This window comes from Ursus maritimus, unplaced genomic scaffold (genome assembly GCF_017311325.1).
Source record: "Ursus maritimus isolate PB19 unplaced genomic scaffold, ASM1731132v1 scaffold_15, whole genome shotgun sequence".
Classification (NCBI taxonomy): Eukaryota; Metazoa; Chordata; class Mammalia; order Carnivora; family Ursidae; genus Ursus; species Ursus maritimus.
The window spans coordinates 13,200,117-13,218,269 of NW_024423897.1; the positions used below are offsets into that span (position 1 = coordinate 13,200,117).

General features: G+C 36.4%; 1 protein-coding gene across 1 annotated transcript; it reads right to left on the minus strand.

Moving 5' to 3' along the window:
* Positions 1–664: 664 nt before the first annotated feature.
* On the minus strand, positions 665–15,529 carry GABRA6 (gamma-aminobutyric acid type A receptor subunit alpha6). Its single transcript, XM_008692410.1, has 9 exons — positions 15,492–15,529; positions 15,182–15,300; positions 14,527–14,594; positions 12,400–12,620; positions 12,232–12,314; positions 11,541–11,684; positions 10,988–11,140; positions 9,467–9,726; positions 665–940 (listed from the first exon to the last, which is right to left on the minus strand). The coding sequence occupies exons 1-9, from the start codon at positions 15,527–15,529 to the stop codon at positions 665–667; spliced, it is 1,362 nt and encodes a 453-aa protein (XP_008690632.1).
* Positions 15,530–18,153: the final 2,624 nt, after the last annotated feature.

Below are 18,153 nucleotides of genomic sequence, written 5' to 3' on the forward strand. Positions count from 1 at the left end.
TACAATTTCATGGAATTATGGTGAGCATATTATTTTGAAAGGAAAGCTTACTGAGATAAAACAGCACTGTACTGCAGTCCAACTAAAGCGATGTACATATGCATACTCATTTATTTATTTATTTATTGGGGTAAAATAGCACAGCAAGGTTAAGAAAAATGGCTAAGCTCAACGCAGGCTTAATAATGACACTGAAAACCATTTTACTAGAATAAAGGCTTCCAACATGCTGGTATTAACCTATGGATAAATATTTAGACTGTTTATATTTTGCTCTCTTTGACAACTAAGCCAAAATAAACATATTTTAAGGCAACCTTTGGAAATGTCAGCATTTCTTATTTTTATCTTCTTGTGGTTAATGCTATTCACAGTGACAATTAAAATATTGAACAATGAAGGACAAAGATTGGCAAATTCATCTTGAGTACATCTTATTCTCTTACAAATTTTGTCTCTAACATACAGAAAAGTTATATTTTTCAACAGCCTTCAACTTCTGGTTTTGAGAAGTAACATTGGTGCTTTTTGGCCCATATGTGCTTACTCAAAGCTATGTGTTACAGATTTTCAGTGTTCAGAAAAGCATCTATACAAGTCTTACTGCTATTTAAAAGAATCAGGAAACGAGAACTTACGGAATACAAATTGTCCCGGCTGCAAGCTATTCAACACTGCTGCTCACTTCCATCGTGTCTTTGGAAAGGTAAACTACCCAGTATACAAGGTTAAATCCTGCGAATGCAACTGGGAAGAGAATTCGAGAATACTGATCTATTTTACTGGTGCCTCCAAAGGCTGGAGAGAGTGGTGGGGGTGTGACAGGTGTTGATTGTAAGATAGGAGCTCTAGTGAGGACTTTGCTGGCCTCAGGGGATGGAACTATTGGCAAAGTCAGAGAGGTGATTCTTTTCTTCAGATGATACTTGGAATCAGGATGCTGTAGGGAAAAGACGTAACTATTCAGCCTGGGTAAAAGACTAGAGATCATTTAGTTATTCACATTTTCACCATGGACAGATATTTATTGACTACATACTATGTAAGATAAAATATTAGCAAATTCCTTTTTTAATATTAGCAAATTCTTAATAGTATTTGATGGTGCTACTTTTCCAAGAAAGCAATAAAACAAATTTTAAAAAAATGATTTGCTGCCATCCAACATCCTATAATTTCATATATCAGCAATTGATGCCAAGCATATTCCACATCCCAGAAACTGTGTTGACCATTGGGCCATTAGTAAGAGATGAACCAGGTTGTAAAGGCTTATCCATCCCCTTCTCCTCCCTGGTTATGCATAAGCCTATAGGGCAATGAGTGTGGGAAATGAGAGGGGATTTCAATTTGGAATATATGGACAATTAGTTAATACAAGAAAATATAGCAGTTCAGTTAGTTGATATCATTCTTCTAGACTACATCCTCATCTTTACACATTCATAAATTTGAACCATGCTGAGATAACAGCAACAAAAAATATTAAGGTGCTCATGTATGTGGAAAGCCAGTGACAAAGTACAAATACCCTTAAACTGAGTGGGATGACTGTTCATCCCTCGAACTGCCTCTTAAGTCCAGAAGTTCTATATTGAGAGCTTTCTGCTTCCCATTCAGAACTTCTCCACTTGTCTTGTCTCCCTCCAGCCTAAGTCACCAAAAAAATGATTCATTTACTGACCTCAGAATTGTTGTATGTTCTTTTTTTATCATTAGAAATCATAAGACAACCATTTTTAGTCCAGAAAGGGATATTTAGCACATTAATTGTTAGGTGAAAAGACTAAGGCCAGAGAGTGGAGCTGGAAATGCCTCGCCCATAGTCACACAGCTAGTCATAAACTATACTGGTCAGTTTCCATGCTTGTTTCATCATCCCCACATTTTCTTGTCTTCACTCTAAAGTATTGGGTCTAGTTCAGAGACTCCAATTCTGTTTGCTTTAGACTCCTTTCATACTGTTGGAGACTAGAGGACTTTGCTCTGATTTGCATCTTTTCTTGTCTATATCCTGTAATAGTCACTCTCCTCGTGACCAGGTTGTCCTTGCTGGGTCTCTGCCTTCAAACACTTGCTGTACATTATCTCTGCTCTTGTAAAACTGCTTTGTTTTCTCCCTGGCAGCAAAATCACCACTTTGATGCCTGGCAGGGTATGTTACTCACGTGGGCAGACTCCCATGGCTTTAGCCAGCAACCCCGCAGCAATAGGATGAGGCAGCCACCTCCCCTGTGCCGGTTGAGCCACAGGACCAGAATGACCTGCCGATGTGGTGACATTTGGAGCGCGAGAAACAACAATTCCAAGAACCTCTTCTCTCTATATTCCCCTTTTGAATTTTGCTGTTTGATTTGTCATGGAATACACTGAATATCTAAGTAATAATCGTCATCATTGAGAGTTCAAGCCCAGCGTGCATTTAGAGGCCATGGGAAAATCTCTCTCTTCACCAAAAGCAAAAATGAGTCTCTGTAGTCAAGTCTGATTTCTCATGACCCTGGTGAGTTGCAAGGAAAGAATATCTTTATTTGTTATGTGTTGGCCCAGTATTGTGCTAGGGACTCTTGACATAATTAAATAAATCATAGGTCTTGGCGGTAGAAGATAATTTAAAATAGTAGAGGGCTCAGTCTGCTGATCTTAGGAAATAAGTGACACTTTCTACTAAAAACATGTGACAGCTAAGGACTACTGTGCCCAGGATCACCAGTCAGTGTGTGGATAGGACCACAGTAGTGGTATTTTGGTCTCAGTGCATGCTGCATGTCTCAGAGAATAAACATAACACCTTCTTTGGTTTCTGTCATGTATCTCAGACTCTAATTTGAATTTTCAGCCATTAACTATGTTATTGAAATACTCTCCAACTGAAAGAACAAAATGTGTTACTGTTTCATTTTCTAAAAAGAGTTATCCTCCTCCCAGATACATGGAATATTAAAATATTTCACTCTAATAAAATTTCTAAGGATCATGATGGAGTAAAATGAGGGCAAGCCCTTAGAGCAGATACTTTTTCTAAACTCATCTTGATTTTTTTTTTAAGATTTTATTTATTTATTTATTTGACAGAGACAGCCAGCAAGCCAGGGAACACAAGCAGGGGGAGTGGGAGAGGAAGAAGCAGGCTCCTAGCGGAGGAGCCTGATGTGGGGCTCGATCCCAGAACACCGGGATCACACTCTGAGCCGAAGGCAGACACTTAACGGCTGAGCCACCCAGGCGCCCCTAATCTCATCTTGATTCTTAATAGCATGCAGTGCCTGTGTTTATTTCTTTTTTTAAGGAGAAAGAGGGCAGACATGAAAAAGTTCATTGAGACAAAAAAGTGATTATAAAATATAATCTACCATAAAGATGTAAGGCATTGTTTTATCCCCCCCCCATTAGAACTGGGGGGGGGGAGTTAATTGTCAATCTTTTGGCATTGTCACAATGTCACACGTGACTTAATAAGAATTACCAAATGACCCTTGTCCAGAGTTAAGCAACATCACTCAAAACACCATGAAAAATTTAATGGCATTAACCTGGAATGAAAGATCCCCTACAACAGGATTACCCCTTTCCTCATCTACTTCTCCAAACAATCTTTATGGAGGGTTGCTTAAGAGTTAAGAGGACAAGAGAGTCAGAAAGCCCTCGATTGCAGTTCCACATATACTACTTACTTGCTATATGAAGTTCCCATCTTTAAAGCTAGGGACAATTATTACTTTCTCTGTAAGTTTTTCTCTTCTTTAAGAATTTGAGAAAGAAAATGTAAGGTATATATTTATAGATAAGATAGATGGATAAATATTAGATATATATAATATATATCATAGATATACTATAAAGAGAACACTTTTCTGTCTACTTAGCTGTTATAATTTGTTCAGCTATTATCACAGTCTTCCTTGTAAATATTATTTCTGTTGTGCCTCATCTCCTTTCCTGACATGAAGTCTCCTTATTGGTAGAGGGCATATTATTCTCAAGTATAAGCATTCCACGTGCCTAGTCAGTGCACAGAACATAGTATGTGCTTAATAAGCATATGCTGAATCAACAAATGAATGAAAATCTAAATATTTCCAGGATTTCTTAGAGAGAGAAAGTTTTATGATTATTTTACATTATATTTTAGTGTATTGTTTCATATTACAAGTACCATATCTAAATGCTTACAATTGACAAGCACCACAGAACACTTTGCACACATTATTTTGCCTATTCCTAGAAAAAAAAAACTATAATGTAATGTTATTGTTTTCATTTTAGAGATGAGCAAATGAAGTCTTAAGCAGGAAGCTCACACAGTAACTGGCAGTGCCTGAATGTAATCCCTCTCAGATGCTAAAGATCACACTCTTAATAAGTATTACGGTTTCTTCCCATCGGCTTTAAGGTTCAGGGCATGGCTTCTCAAACACAGAACGATTGGCATTTCGGTTAGGATACTCCTTTGTTGGGAAAGATTGTCCTGGACACCACCGGATGTTGAGCAGCATCCCTGGGTTCTACTTCTATCCACAAGATGCCTGTAGCATCTCCCTCCCCAAAGTTGTGACAACCAGAAATACCTCCAGACATTGCCAAATATTCTCTGTGGAGAAAAGTCACCTACCACTGAGTGTCCCTGGCCTAGAGCCACGGCTGTCTCACTGTCCAGCAGCAATTGGGGGCGTTTCTAGCAGGCAGCAAATACGATATGCTCAAGGAAGTGCAAGGGGCCTGGCCTACCCACTTGCTGGATCATCAGCTCTTGCATAATTGGGAATTGGCGGTACAGGAAACTGGACTCCAATTTAGAAGAATCACATTGAATTTCTGAAGTGAAAAGAAAGCCAATTTTGCAAGCCATTCAAGATACAGGTTTGCATCAGACCCCGCCTGTTCTATTGTAAGCCCAGCAGCTTCAGCTGATGGTAAAATAGGTTTTTGTCAGAGTCCAGATGAGGGCTCAGCTTGGGGCTGTCACTGTTTTGAGTGGAACACCTGTGGTTTTGAATTTTTCCAGGGCTCCCCTGCTGCTGAATGCCATCCTGCTTTGGGTATTTATAGAGCGTTGCTTTGTTTTAAGTAATGCCATATTGCAAAGGTACTTTGAGTCAAACTGGACTTTATGACAATCAATTATTTGATGTAAAGATAAGACATTTGGAAAGTACTTAAAGCAATTTTGATACAACATTTAGTGAGTCTAATATGTTAAAGAGGAGGGGGCAATGGGTTAACTCTCAAGAGAGATATTCTAACCAGGGCTGCATTATCCAGGGGACAAACAAAGCATCTGTTTTTAGAACCAGCAAACAGGGGCACCAAATATAAGAGAAATTTGAAAACATTTTGTACTTGATATTTTTTTTAAAAACTATTATATTAATTATTGTGGAGGAAATAAAAATTTTAAATCAAAATTTCTTGCATCTAAGTAATAGCTGATAGAATTGGGACAGAGACGATTCCAGAATTTCTACAAAGAAGCAGCAATCTGGTGGGTCAGTGGTGGTAGGTACATGTCTGGAAACCATATTGGAATGTTTGGAGGGTAAAGAAGGGAATATTGGATGGGGATTTGATAGAAGGTATGGGGAAAGAACTAACCACCTACACCCCTCATCTAATCCACCCTACCCTCTCTAAGTTATGAAATAGCATGACCATGGTGAAGGGACTCAGAGTCACTGCTGGGCTTAATTCAACCCTTAGTTCTACAGAGTAATGATAGTATACAAAGAAATCTTGGCAATATTTGGAACACGGGAGGTAAATCTTTCAGTGTTCTATGCTTCATATCTCTCTACATAGGCGGAAGGCAACATGGTGACGACCAGCAGATCATCCCAACTTTGAAGAAAATATAGGAAGGAGATGTCTTATTTCCCTCTCTATTCCCAAGTTGCTAGCAACTGACTTAGTGTTTCTAGAACAGGACGAGGCTCATCCTTCTGTTCTCAGCTGAGGCAACACTTCCTACAGGATGGCGATCCCTCCAGCCTGTGTTAGGTGTTCTTGAATGGCTCTTCTTTAGCCATCGTACATCTCTAACCACAGCCTTCATCACAATGTATTGTTATGGCTCATTGGTTTGTCTTTCTTCCTGTTCAGCAAGAAGCTTGTGAGGGAAGAGGCCATACTGATGTCACTCACTAATGAATCCCCCAGCATTCTACAAAGGACACGGATCATAAGAGCATTGAACAAGTACTTGTAGTGTGAGTAATTCAATGAAGACACAGGTACTCAATAAATGGGTGCCAGATGAAAGAAAAAAAAAATTAATGGATAAATAATGTAATCAGTATAAATATAATTATTGTCCTGACTAATGAAATTTTGGCCAATTTTGTTTGTAGATAATTTACCAAGAACATGACACCTCCTGTGAAAAAGAAAAGCCACATTGGATGTGTTGATGGGTGGGGGAAATTCATTCTTAGGAACACAGTAATGAAGGCTTAGACCCTTAAAATAATAAGGAATTAGCAAAACATCCGAAAAGTGACTGAGGTCCAAACTGGGTCTTACACACAGAGTAAGTATACCCCAAACACATAATAATTTATGAAATATGAAGATAAGAATAACTCTCTAATGCCAAGATAGCATACCAGATAAAAACAATAAAGAAAGGTACTTTATAAGCAGGAAAGAAGCTGTGGATAATTTCTTCTCAAAATCTAAAAAAAAAAAACAAAACAGTATCTAGTTCCAAATGCCTTAAAACCAAAAAGATCATTAGTCTACCAAGGACTTCTGAGGATTTAGTTTTAGATGTCTCTTCAGGTTTGAGTACTAGATTTAAAAGTCTTAATTTCTTTGTCATTATTATATTAAATTTCAAGGTCAAAATCAAAGTGATAAACTTTTCCCCATATTCATTTTAAGTAGTTTCTTGTGAAAAGCAATGAGGACATTAAAATACAACTTAGAATCATACGAAACATCTAAGCACTTAATTTTATTTCAACCTCTCCATATTGGTTTGCTATTTCAAGGTCCAACTTACTCAAATAACGTTATTTTGATTACAACTGAATAAGCGTTTTTAAATGTCATGGTATTTGAAAGAAAAAATGGCCTAACAATCATAATATACCATTGTGTTGTATAAATTGAAATGTGTAATTTATGTTTGTTCCTCTACATTATAAAAGGTAAATTGCCAAGGTTTGACATGAATAAATAAAATGTAAATGTTCTATGTAATCATCTATATTTATTTTTGATACCTACAAGGTTTGTATTGTTAGGTTTGCTTATTTTGGTTTTTATTTTTACGCTTTGACCTACCCTTTCAGAAACAAAATGCTGCTTTTCATTGCCTTAAAATGTTTTAAGTGAAGCCAGGTTTAGAAATACAGTTTTTCTTAAGAAAAAGAGTCAACTTGAAAGAAAAAAGTACTTTGAGATGATTTAAATGCATTTTTTTTATCCAGCTTCCCAAAGGACCTGCTCATTATATGTTACTATTTTAGAATTGTAGAAGATAGCTTATATGAAGACCTGAGATCTTAAATTCCATCTTATTAATAAATTATATCTTTAAAATAATAGACAAAGAGAATGCTAACTCTCTATTCTTTCTCCAAGGATTTGAAATCATATTTCTGTCAGTAATACATACTTCAAGTTGGTCTTTCTTTTTATCTCAATATCAGATCAATGAACATATTCATAATCATTGGACTTATTTTTTTTAACTAGTTTCTCATGAATTTCTCTTTTCGTTTCTACTGCATTTCTGGAAGGAAACTGTTAAACTGAGAATCATATTCTGATAAATATGAATTCTTCACTTACAGATATATGTTAAGATGATACGTGACCATTGGGCAATATGTTGATTATATGCCTATATAAATACAGATGGCTTATAACATAATCACTTATTTTTACAAACATAAACTAATTCTCAAAAATATTTTCTGAAAAAAAATTATGTTCAAGTGTTTTGGATTGAGTTTTCGGACTAGCATCCTTTTGCTATAAAATTTATATTTTTGTGGCCTTTCAAAATGCACAGGGATACAGAAAACATCATTAGGCCAAGGGAAAAATTTTGGGAATGACCTCACATTCTGAAAATGTTTTATCTTGTGGTGTGCACTCTTTAAATATCAGCCTTCGAGAAATTGTTGGGGAGGGGATTGTCTCTGCCTCTGTAAATCTGTGTGTATGGGACTTCTGCAATCAATTCCTAGTTTTTCTACCAACTAGTAACTAATGTTTCGCCTCTCCGAGACACTGTTTTTGATTTGTAAGCAGAGGTAAGTAGTCTGGATCACTGGATGGCAAACTTTTTTTTTTTTGAGAACGAATTTAAGAAAAAAATCTTAAATTATATACTTCCACTTATGGGAATGGCCTTATCCTATTCCTTGGAGAAAATATAGATTCTCAAACAAGTTTCTTAGTATATCAAAAGAGAAGTTTTGATAAGAAACTATCATCTTTTTACCCAATAAATACTTGAGTATTTGAGAATAAAACACACATAGCTTTGTAATTTTTATCATTAACGTTAACCAGGGATTAGCTGAACTGCATGTGGTTCTGTGATTTGAAAATGTTCACAAGAATTGATTATAAAGACATTTTTAGTTCAAAATGTCAGCAGTACTTGATTTTACAGAGCAAAATTTTCTTCTTTACAGCAACTACTTTTTGGAATTTGCATTGACATAAAAATGTATATTTGTCAATCAATTCTATAATCCATTAAAGAAGTGTGTGCAGCTGAACTGTTGTGAAAATTAACTCATATGTGAAATTGAAATTTGGGGGCACATTTATGACCCTTGAATTATTAATGCCATCATTTGTTTCTTTTCCAAAAAAACCTCTGAGAACCAGAACTTAGCCACAGCAAATCTAAACTGAATTTTATAGGTATTTATCACTGATTATAAGTCTTTGAATAAAAACACGTTTAGATACATGTATTTAATATACAAGTGTGAACATGGGAATGTTTTCATGAAAATCAAAAACCTTGCTTATGACTCAGCATTCGAAAAACCTAATATTCACATCTTGCCTTCATGGGATAAAGTAGCAAGCAGATTTCTAACAAAAATTGTCCATTCTATAGGAGTCCCTGTTTATTTCCCTCAGACTCTGAAGCCTCATTAGGAACTTTTTTTTTTCACTTTTTTCTCCCTAGTTGGTATAAGTAAACCTGTTCAAAGGAAACATCTAAAGGCTGAGAAGAATGTTCTCATCTCCTCTGAGAGCTTGGAATCTGCTAGTACCAGTGAGGATGATAAAAGAAGAATGCCAAAAGTCTAGAGCAAAGATAAATGAAGAATTGTTGCTTGTTTTTCTGCTATGAAGTTGGAAAGGAAGTTGGCCTTGGAATCAGAAGTATGTAACCTGTGCTCAACTAATAGTACTTTTGGACTACTCAGTTGTTAGTGATCACTGTCGGCTGCCTTTTCCTATATTGAAGGGTAATATCAGAAAAGTAAACAATTACCAAAACAATCCCAGCTTCCAACGGTTCGCTCGCTTTCGATATTGTCACTGGGGGTGAGGCTGCAATCTGTGCCCTCCTTTTGGCCTTCTGTGTCTGAAGATTGGTAAAGTAGTTGACAGCCGCAAACTCAATAAGAGCTGAGAAGACGAAAGCAAAGCAAACAGCTATGAACCAATCCATGGCGGTTGCATACGACACTTTCGGCAAGGAGTGCCGGGCACTGATGCTTAATGTGGTCATGGTTAAAACAGTGGTGATCCCTAAAGTGAAAAAGAATAAGAAATTCAGTATTAGCATTTGGAATCCAATAACAACATCAAATGAGAATGTGCCGGTGGGTTAAGCACTCTGCAAATGTAATTTCTGTTCTTGTTTTATAACTGTTCACAATTATTATCATAGGTATTACCATTTTTGTCAGCTGCAGTACCTAGGATGGTGCCGCAGTTGCTCAAAAAAGATTTTTGATTTGATTTAGTTTAATTATTGTAAAGTTTAACTCTAAGTGTTTGCTTCTTAAGAAAATTTACAGCAAATTATCACATAAGTACTAAAACCTTGAATTCTTGGTCAATTTGAAGAGCTGATACTACCTACCAACATATTTAAGAAGTCTATTTGGTATGAATAGTAAACATAAAATTAGGTCTCTCAAGTTTATAAAAAATTCTAGCTTGGTTTTAAGGTAAAATATTTACTCATGAGACAATAATTTCCTCACTCAAGTCACCAGCAGTTTTATATCTTGTGTAATAGTTAGGGAATATATGTAATTTGAAGATGGTCAACATCATTATGTAAATATTCTATTATAATTTGCAGGATGATATCTATTTTAATATAGTAAATTAAAAAGTCAAAATTCATCTGAGATTTCAGTTCAACTCAGGTCTTCACTACGAACCTCTTTAAATGTATAATCATGCAACTCAGAAAAAATTCGATTTTGTTATTGATGATATTTTCCATTACAGCTCTTTTTCTCAAAACTAGTAATGATTCTACGTATCATAAATGGAACTCAATATTTAGGTTGAACCATGGGAAATTGTTCATATTTAACTACTTTTAGATCTAGAAAAATGGCAGTTTTTTATGGTTCAACCTAATAAAAGCTAGATATCATTTATATATTAGGTATAATTTGTATATTAGGTTTCAATATCTTAGCCTTTCTTTTCATGGATTTACATGACAGTTTTTACTTTTCTGCTTTTCCTTAGTTATGAAAAAGCAAATTGAGATTTAAAAAAAGAAAAAAAAAAAACACTCCTAAATAGGGCACATGAAAGTCATAGGAATCCAGCCAGAATTCTTACCAAGACAAATTTTTTTGTGTGGTTTCACCACATAGCTTGGGATAATGTAAGGATCATTTAATATCATACATATGCCTAAATGAGGTAGGAGTCTATTTCCTTTGTGAATTGAAAAACTTCACTAGTGTGAATATTCCCTGAACATATGCAAGCAATAAGAGCTGGAGGATGAGTGGAAATATAGCCAAAGAGTGAAGCATACCAAAGACAGTTCTGGCCGGGACAGACTCCTTATTAATCCAGAAAGACACCTGGGAAAGAATGACCGTCATAATGCAAGGAGTGTATATCTGTATCATGAAGTAGCCCATCTTCCTTTGCAAGTGGAAATAAACTGTCATTATTACGTATTCACCTGTTGGAAAACACGTATATCAGTATTATTGCTGTTGACAATGTGCAGAAAGAATGTGGCTGGAAATAAATCTTGCAGATCTTTAAATTAACATGGGCTGGAAGAAAACAAGTAAAGGCATATTTTTCACTGTATGACAAAGATACTTGATCAAACATGATAGATACATCAGTTTTTGGTCGGGTTCTTTGTGTCGTATACATGCAAAACTACTTATTCCAAGGTTACACAAATCTTTATATGCACACGGTTTCAAAATCAATTTTAAAGAAAGCTACTCATCACTTCAAAACAGTGTAGCTGAGGATGGCTAATGCAGAGAAGAAAGAAATAGATATTTTGAAAATGTGCACAGCAGTCACCTTGCTGGATTACATTCACGAACTGGTCTAATTCTTACCTGTGTTAGATTTAATTGTCTCACTAGATACTGTTTGTCCAATCAGATCGTACTGGAGGAGACTTGAAGATTCTTCTGGGACTTCAACTGAGTAAAGTGGTCCTTTTTTCCATGTATATATGATTTCACTTTTGGGGTAAGCATCTGAATTTTTTAAACAAATTAAACATAGCAGTGAATCCGACTAGTTGTGTGTTTTTTTTCCCCAAAGGAAATTTTGTCCATATAAAAAGGAAATATAAACATAAATTTTCTTTAATGCTTTTCTTTAATCTGGGTGACTAAAACCTCCAACTATTTACAAGATTGACAGGTATGATTAAGTAAGTATATTCCCGGAATCACACTGAGAGTATCATAGTAATATTTCTCTTTTGCTTTCTGGTCTCTAACTACAATCAAATAATTATATATATGTATTTTTTTAAGATTGCTGCCTTTATTTATTTATTTAGATTTATTTATGTATTTCAGAGAAAGGGGTGGGGGAGAGGAGCAGAGGGAGAGGGAGACAAGTAGACTCCCCACTGAGCGCTGGGACTCCTGAGGTGGGGCTTGATCCCAGGACCCTGAGATCATGACCTGAGCTGAAATCCAGAGTTGAACGCTTAACCGGCTGAGCCACCCAGGTGCCCCAATAATTATATATTTTGAGTGCATTATTTGATTCTCAGAAGTTTTTGTAACTTACAACTCCCAAACTTGAGTGGACAAGCATGCCCATCCATAGGAAAGTTAACCAGCCTCATCGGACAGTCAGCATTGATGGTAAGCCTAGGAACATTGAAATAAATGGTTCCAAGTTAGTATGATGGACAAATCATTTGGGTTAAAGGAAGCTGGACTGGGGAAGCCTCACCTCATGGTATATAAAATGGTTCCATTCTGCATTATTCTGAAGAGTTTATTAGGGGTTGTCATATTGTGCGCAATTGATTTTTTGCCATTCCTGAAAAAAGTGTCAGGTGTCCAGATTTTACTGACCATCAAGTTATTCAAACTCAAAATCTCAGTTGGCCCCCCAAACTTCAACCTCTCATCAGTCCAAGTCTGGCGGAAGAAAACGTCCATTGTATACTCCTAAGAGAAAATAAGATATTCATGCAAGCTGGAGAGATAGTTTATTAAGAATAGTTTATTCACTAGCTTATATTCCTAAAATGTAAGAAATAAAACAACATTTTATGATAATAACCTATCAGAGAAACTGTGATTTCAGTAAATTATTTTTTCAAGCGCAAGATAGCTCTGTGCTGTGCAAACCTCCCTCCTCCCCCTTGACCCTCTTCAACATTCTTCCTCTTTTCTGTCAGTCATCCACCTCTCCATTTATTGACCTATCAATTTCCCTCTGTTAATTTAGAAGAAAAATATGAAAAGATTTACAGTCTAGGTTTTGTGCTGGCCTTCCTACCATTACTTAGTCTAACCATTCCCCTCAATACCTTGTTCACTTTCAAAGGTGTCTCCAAACACCATAGTACCATTTAGCAAACTTCCAAGGATAAGTAAGCTTTGCTTGATAAGTGTACTCTGGCTGCACATCACAATCATTTTATATTATTCTTGGAGAATATAAAAGCAAATGTTACTATGATTACTCAGAGCATCATTTAAGTATGCATAATTAAAATTTTGAGTTTTAATTTGTGGCTTTTATGAAATAACATTAGAAATCTTAAGAATTATGGTGAGAGCCATTGCAAAAGTCAATGATAAATAACAGCTTGTAAGTATATCAAAATATTGCCAATAATTGCTTTGTCTACTTTATGTGTTTCTGTATAAGACCCATTACTACAAGTTGTGATTAGATTTTCAAAATATAATTTGACACACAGTATATCCATATAATAATGATCCAGGCTATAACAAATCTCCACTGTACAAATATACTTAAAAAATGAGACACATACATAAAATGAAGTCCCAAGCATTCCCAGACTTCAATAATATAGTACAGTATGGTTGTGATTATTTATACTTGGGGTGAGTCAGTACTCAGTGAAAAATATGATAGTAAAATAATTGAGGATTCTGGATAATGCTGACTCTCCTTTCTTTCAAGTCTTAAGACATTTATCTCTTAAATAAAGTCCTTCTCCCTCTCCTTCACTTCCTCACTTTCTCTCTTACTTTTTCCCCTCCCTTCCCCTTTCCCTTCTTCTGGTAACACCTTCCTTTGTTTCTTCCCTTCTTGCTTCTTTCTTTTCTTGTCAACTCAAAAATCAGAAGATAAAAAAGTTTCCAAAGATTATTTATCCAGATCTACATTTCTCTAATAAACTTTAATGATTCAACTATTTAAGAGTTCATTTTGATTTTAGTATTTATATTTACTTTTAGGGGGAAATGGTATGTGAGAACTGTGAAAAAATATCACAATGCACTTTGTTCTAGAAGACTAGTTCAGATTTTCATTACCACTTACTATAAATACTCTCTTACGAATCCTACAACCATCTGTACCTGGAACAGAGTTCCCAGAACACCTACTGGTCCATTCGCAACACAAAAGGTACAAAGCACTAGCTTTTCCAAATGATGCCTTTACTGTTTTAATAAAGTATACTGAAAATGATATGCTACAGAAAACAGCTATATTTTAAGTTTCGTGGATACTCTCAATATACTCTTATGTGACATATCATCTTTGTTGATTTTTCTTTTTTTTATTCTAAAAATTTACCAGGACTTCATAAAGATGGGGGAAAAACTTATCTTTGTAGAAAAGAATTGGTGCATGATATGTGGCCAGAAGAGAGAATACAATCTTAGAAAGTCCCTCAGGTTAAAGTGTTCAGGCAGAGCCGTTAGTGAAATGTGAAGGCGATTAAACCAGTAATCTGCTCTAATGACCATGCCTTCCCAGCATGAGCACACATATTGCATTAGGACTCTGGAGCCAAGCTCGAGAGTGTTAGTTCTGGGACTCTGCCCTCCCCCCAATAAGTAAAATTACCCTCCTCATTCAGAGCTCACTCACCATCTCCACATCTGACACGGGCCCAAAACTGGTCACATAAATGTCTGTTTTGACTTCAGTGACAGCACCTGAAATTAGCCCAGAAGAATGGGAGCAAGTATCACCAGTGATTTTAAGGACACTGAACTTAATGACCCTACCACAAAGTCCCTTCTCATGGTCAGAACCTGCAATCCATCCTAAAAGAATTCAGTAGCAGGAGCCCTTGGGTTTTTCAACTCTGAAAACTCATACCAGTTGCATTATTTTGAAATTTTTCTGGTCAATTTGGAGAATTAAAGTAATGGAAAAGAACTAAGTATTCTCATAAAAATTATAACAATAACTAACATCTTGATCGTTTTTTGGTGGACAAATGCTTAGAAAAGTGGTTTAGATGGAGAATCTCATTCTATTCTCACACAACTCTAGGAAGCGAGCACTGTTCATATACCCACACTATAGCTGAAGAAGCTGAGGCTCAGAAGCTTGAAATAACATGCATAGAAGGTCACAAACAGAGGAAGGGACAGAGACTGGGTAGGAACACGTGGCCTCTCCCAGTACCCCCGCACCTCACCACTCTGCTATCCTTATGAAGCCTCTGGGCCTTGGAACAGAGGGAAGGGGGAAGGAGAGTACAGATGTTTGTCTTAGTAAGGACGCCGCCTCTCACCTCCGAATCCCGGCCGCAGCCGATTGTCATAGCCTTCAAGCAAGTTGTCCAGGATGCGACTGATGTTTTTGGAGTAGAAGTTTCCTTCATCTTCAAGTTTCCCTAGGGTATTTTCTGCCCTGTGATAAACAGTCCACAATCCTCACTCCCGGGTTCGGAGAGAATAGGCTGTTCAAACTACTCATCTACCCCACCACAAATACATGCCACGCCACCCGGGCTTCTTCCTGGTACCGCAGTCACCCAGTGGGTGTGTGCTTTCGCTTTCCTCTGCACTAAGAGGAAAAATAAGAAAAAAAATCTTACTCACCATAAGATAACGTACAGCCAGGGCAGAGGCGACGCCATCCTGTAGCGCACTGCAATGCCCAGTTCACCCTCCCGCTGGGTTCTCCTCCCTCTAAACAAGCCCCCTCCGCCAATCAACCAGAGTAATCTTCCAGACCCATCCTATCTCTTTTCCCTTGTGCGTCCAGCCAGTTATCCGTAGATGAAGAGATTGCCAGCAAAACTCCGATGGTGCCCCTTGCTCTCTTGTTCTTGCTTCTGCCTTTTCATGTGGAACCAGGTGGCTTGTGGTCTTAGACTACATCCTGATGGACACTCAGCCTCTTCTGGTGGACTCACTTGGGAAAGGAGAGTCTGAAGGGACAGTGTCTGGTCGGAGAACAGTGACAATAATCGAATAAGGCATCAGGGGAGATTAGAAGGAAGAAATCCACGGCTAGTTTTGGCATGAAATTAGCAGGGCCCTGTGAGGAAATCTGGAAAGCCGTGGCATCTTGCTGATCGAGGTTATGTTCCAATGGGCTCAGCATTTATTATTTCTGTGGTTCACAGAAGGATTCCTACACAGCTCTTACCACTTAAAAAGTCTAACAAATTGAGATCCTTTTGGGTTCTTTTTCTGATTTCATCAGCTTTATTGCATCAGACACACCTTTCCTCTGCATTTAAAAATTGTCTCTCATTATTCTTTGAAAAGCATTTATTATTCACTTGAACAACACCTGGCTGTTCTGCTACTGGGTTAATGTTTTTTGTTTAAGTACTTTGCTGATCCTTCTTAAGATATGACATCTCAAGCTAAGACATAAATGGATCCTACCAGTATCTTTAGAAACTTGACCAGTTTCATGGATGTTGCCTATGGGAGACAATCCGGAAATAGCTGATTAAGGTTCCCCATATAGAAATACAGTAAGAATAAAGCATCCATGGACATGGTTAATGATGATGTTGCTGGCACTATTTCACTAGGCTTGCCACAGGTCAGAAGCAAAATGTTTGAACCCAAGAAATAGCATTCTCTGCCTAGTCTGGTAGATGGAAGTTGAAGTAAAAGAAGTCACTTTAAGCCTCAAAATTTTAATCTTTAAATAAATAATTAAAATAATAAAGAAAAAGCATTGTGAATCTCTCTCTCATACACACACACACACACACACACACACACACACGTATGTATTCAGGAGCATAAGAAAAAGAAGCAAGTATCTCACATGACCATCCTTCTGCCAGATCTACAAAATATTCACCCAGTTCACAGTCTGTATCTTCAGAAGGTAAATTCGACAAAGATAATGGTTACTATTTCAGACATATAGCACAGTCTTAAGAGTCATTTCTGAATACAGGACATAAATTATTTGAGGAACATTTCAATAAATTATCTCTGACTAAAAAGAAACAATAGAAAAAGGGAAGACTGCAAGATTTCTGTAAAGTATTTTTTTTTAAGATTACTGAATCTCACTGTTCTATAGAATTTTTTGGTTATTCATCAAAACCCCCAATACCCTACAGTATTCCTGGTAAGTGGTATTCAGCATCTATTTTCTTACATTGTTTTAATTGTGCTAAGCTGAAACCTGCACCCTGGTCCTGGTCCTCACCTTTGAAACCATACACAATAATTTGTCAGGGAAAGACCACATGGCAGCCATTTAAACAAATACATCTATGATGTCCTCTCAAATTTAAGCTAAACATTCCTAAAATCTTCTCTTGTTCATTACAGGACCTGGTTTCCATATCTCTTCTTATACTTTTCACTCTAAACTTACTGTAACTGATGATCCCAACACATTTTCAACTCCCATTGATTGTACAATTGCAATCTAAACCCTAACTATCTGATATATATCATGCTATGAAATAATTCCCTGTTCATTTTTACTACAACTTACTATTTTCATTCAAGCACAGGGCTCTGTATTGATCTCTGTAAACTTGCATGATTTTTTTCTATCAATATGTTTATCATCCACCTCTGCTTTCTATCATCAGAGAGAAAAGTTAGTGAGGTGTTTAAGACTGGATTTTTTTTTCATATGGTAAAAAAAACTGATCATGGGTGAGTTGTACACATATACCTACTCCTATAGAATGGATATGTTTTTCTCATTAAAATTATTTATTTAAAAGAAACAAATAATAGTTAAGACACGTTTGTCTCTAAAGAGAAGATTAATTTCTTGTACATCACCAACAACAAGGTTTGTGTGAATAAAATAACTTATAAAGACTCGGGGATAATTAGAGGAAATTATTGCACAGAAAAAGCAAACTTGGCACCAAACACTAAGTAGTACTTTCCATGATATAAAAGAGCCATTAGTCTTCTCATGTGTACAAGGGGTTTGAACCAAAGGATTCTGGTATTTATGTAAATACTTCCGACCTAGTAAGAACTTGAAACATTTTTTCCTGTACATCTTAGAAACTGTTATGGAGAACAAGTCAGCCTAAAAGTAATAAATGCAATTTAAGACTATATCTGTGAGAATTAACATAATATTAATAATAACTACCAAATATTTAATATTTACCATGGGCCTAGAATTATGTTAAGAACTCCATACACCCCAACTCATTCACTGCTAACACAAAAATCTATAATTGAGTTGTCTATAATTGAGTCCATTTTGGAAATCAGCCAGTATGTAACTTGCCTAATCTCACAGCTAAAA

What these genes read in the sequence shown, in the direction of transcription:
- GABRA6 (XM_008692410.1), bottom strand. Translation starts at nt 15,529, where the DNA reads ATGGCGTCGCCTCTGCCCTGGCTGTACGTTATCTTATG. An exon ending in TGGCTGTACGTTATCTTATG is followed by an intron (nt 15,301 to 15,491) that starts GTGAGTAAGATT and finishes TGTTTATCACAG; the next exon opens with GGCAGAAAATACCCTAGGGA. An exon ending in ACCATTTTATATACCATGAG is followed by an intron (nt 12,315 to 12,399) that starts GTGAGGCTTCCC and finishes CAATGTTCCTAG; the next exon opens with GCTTACCATCAATGCTGACT.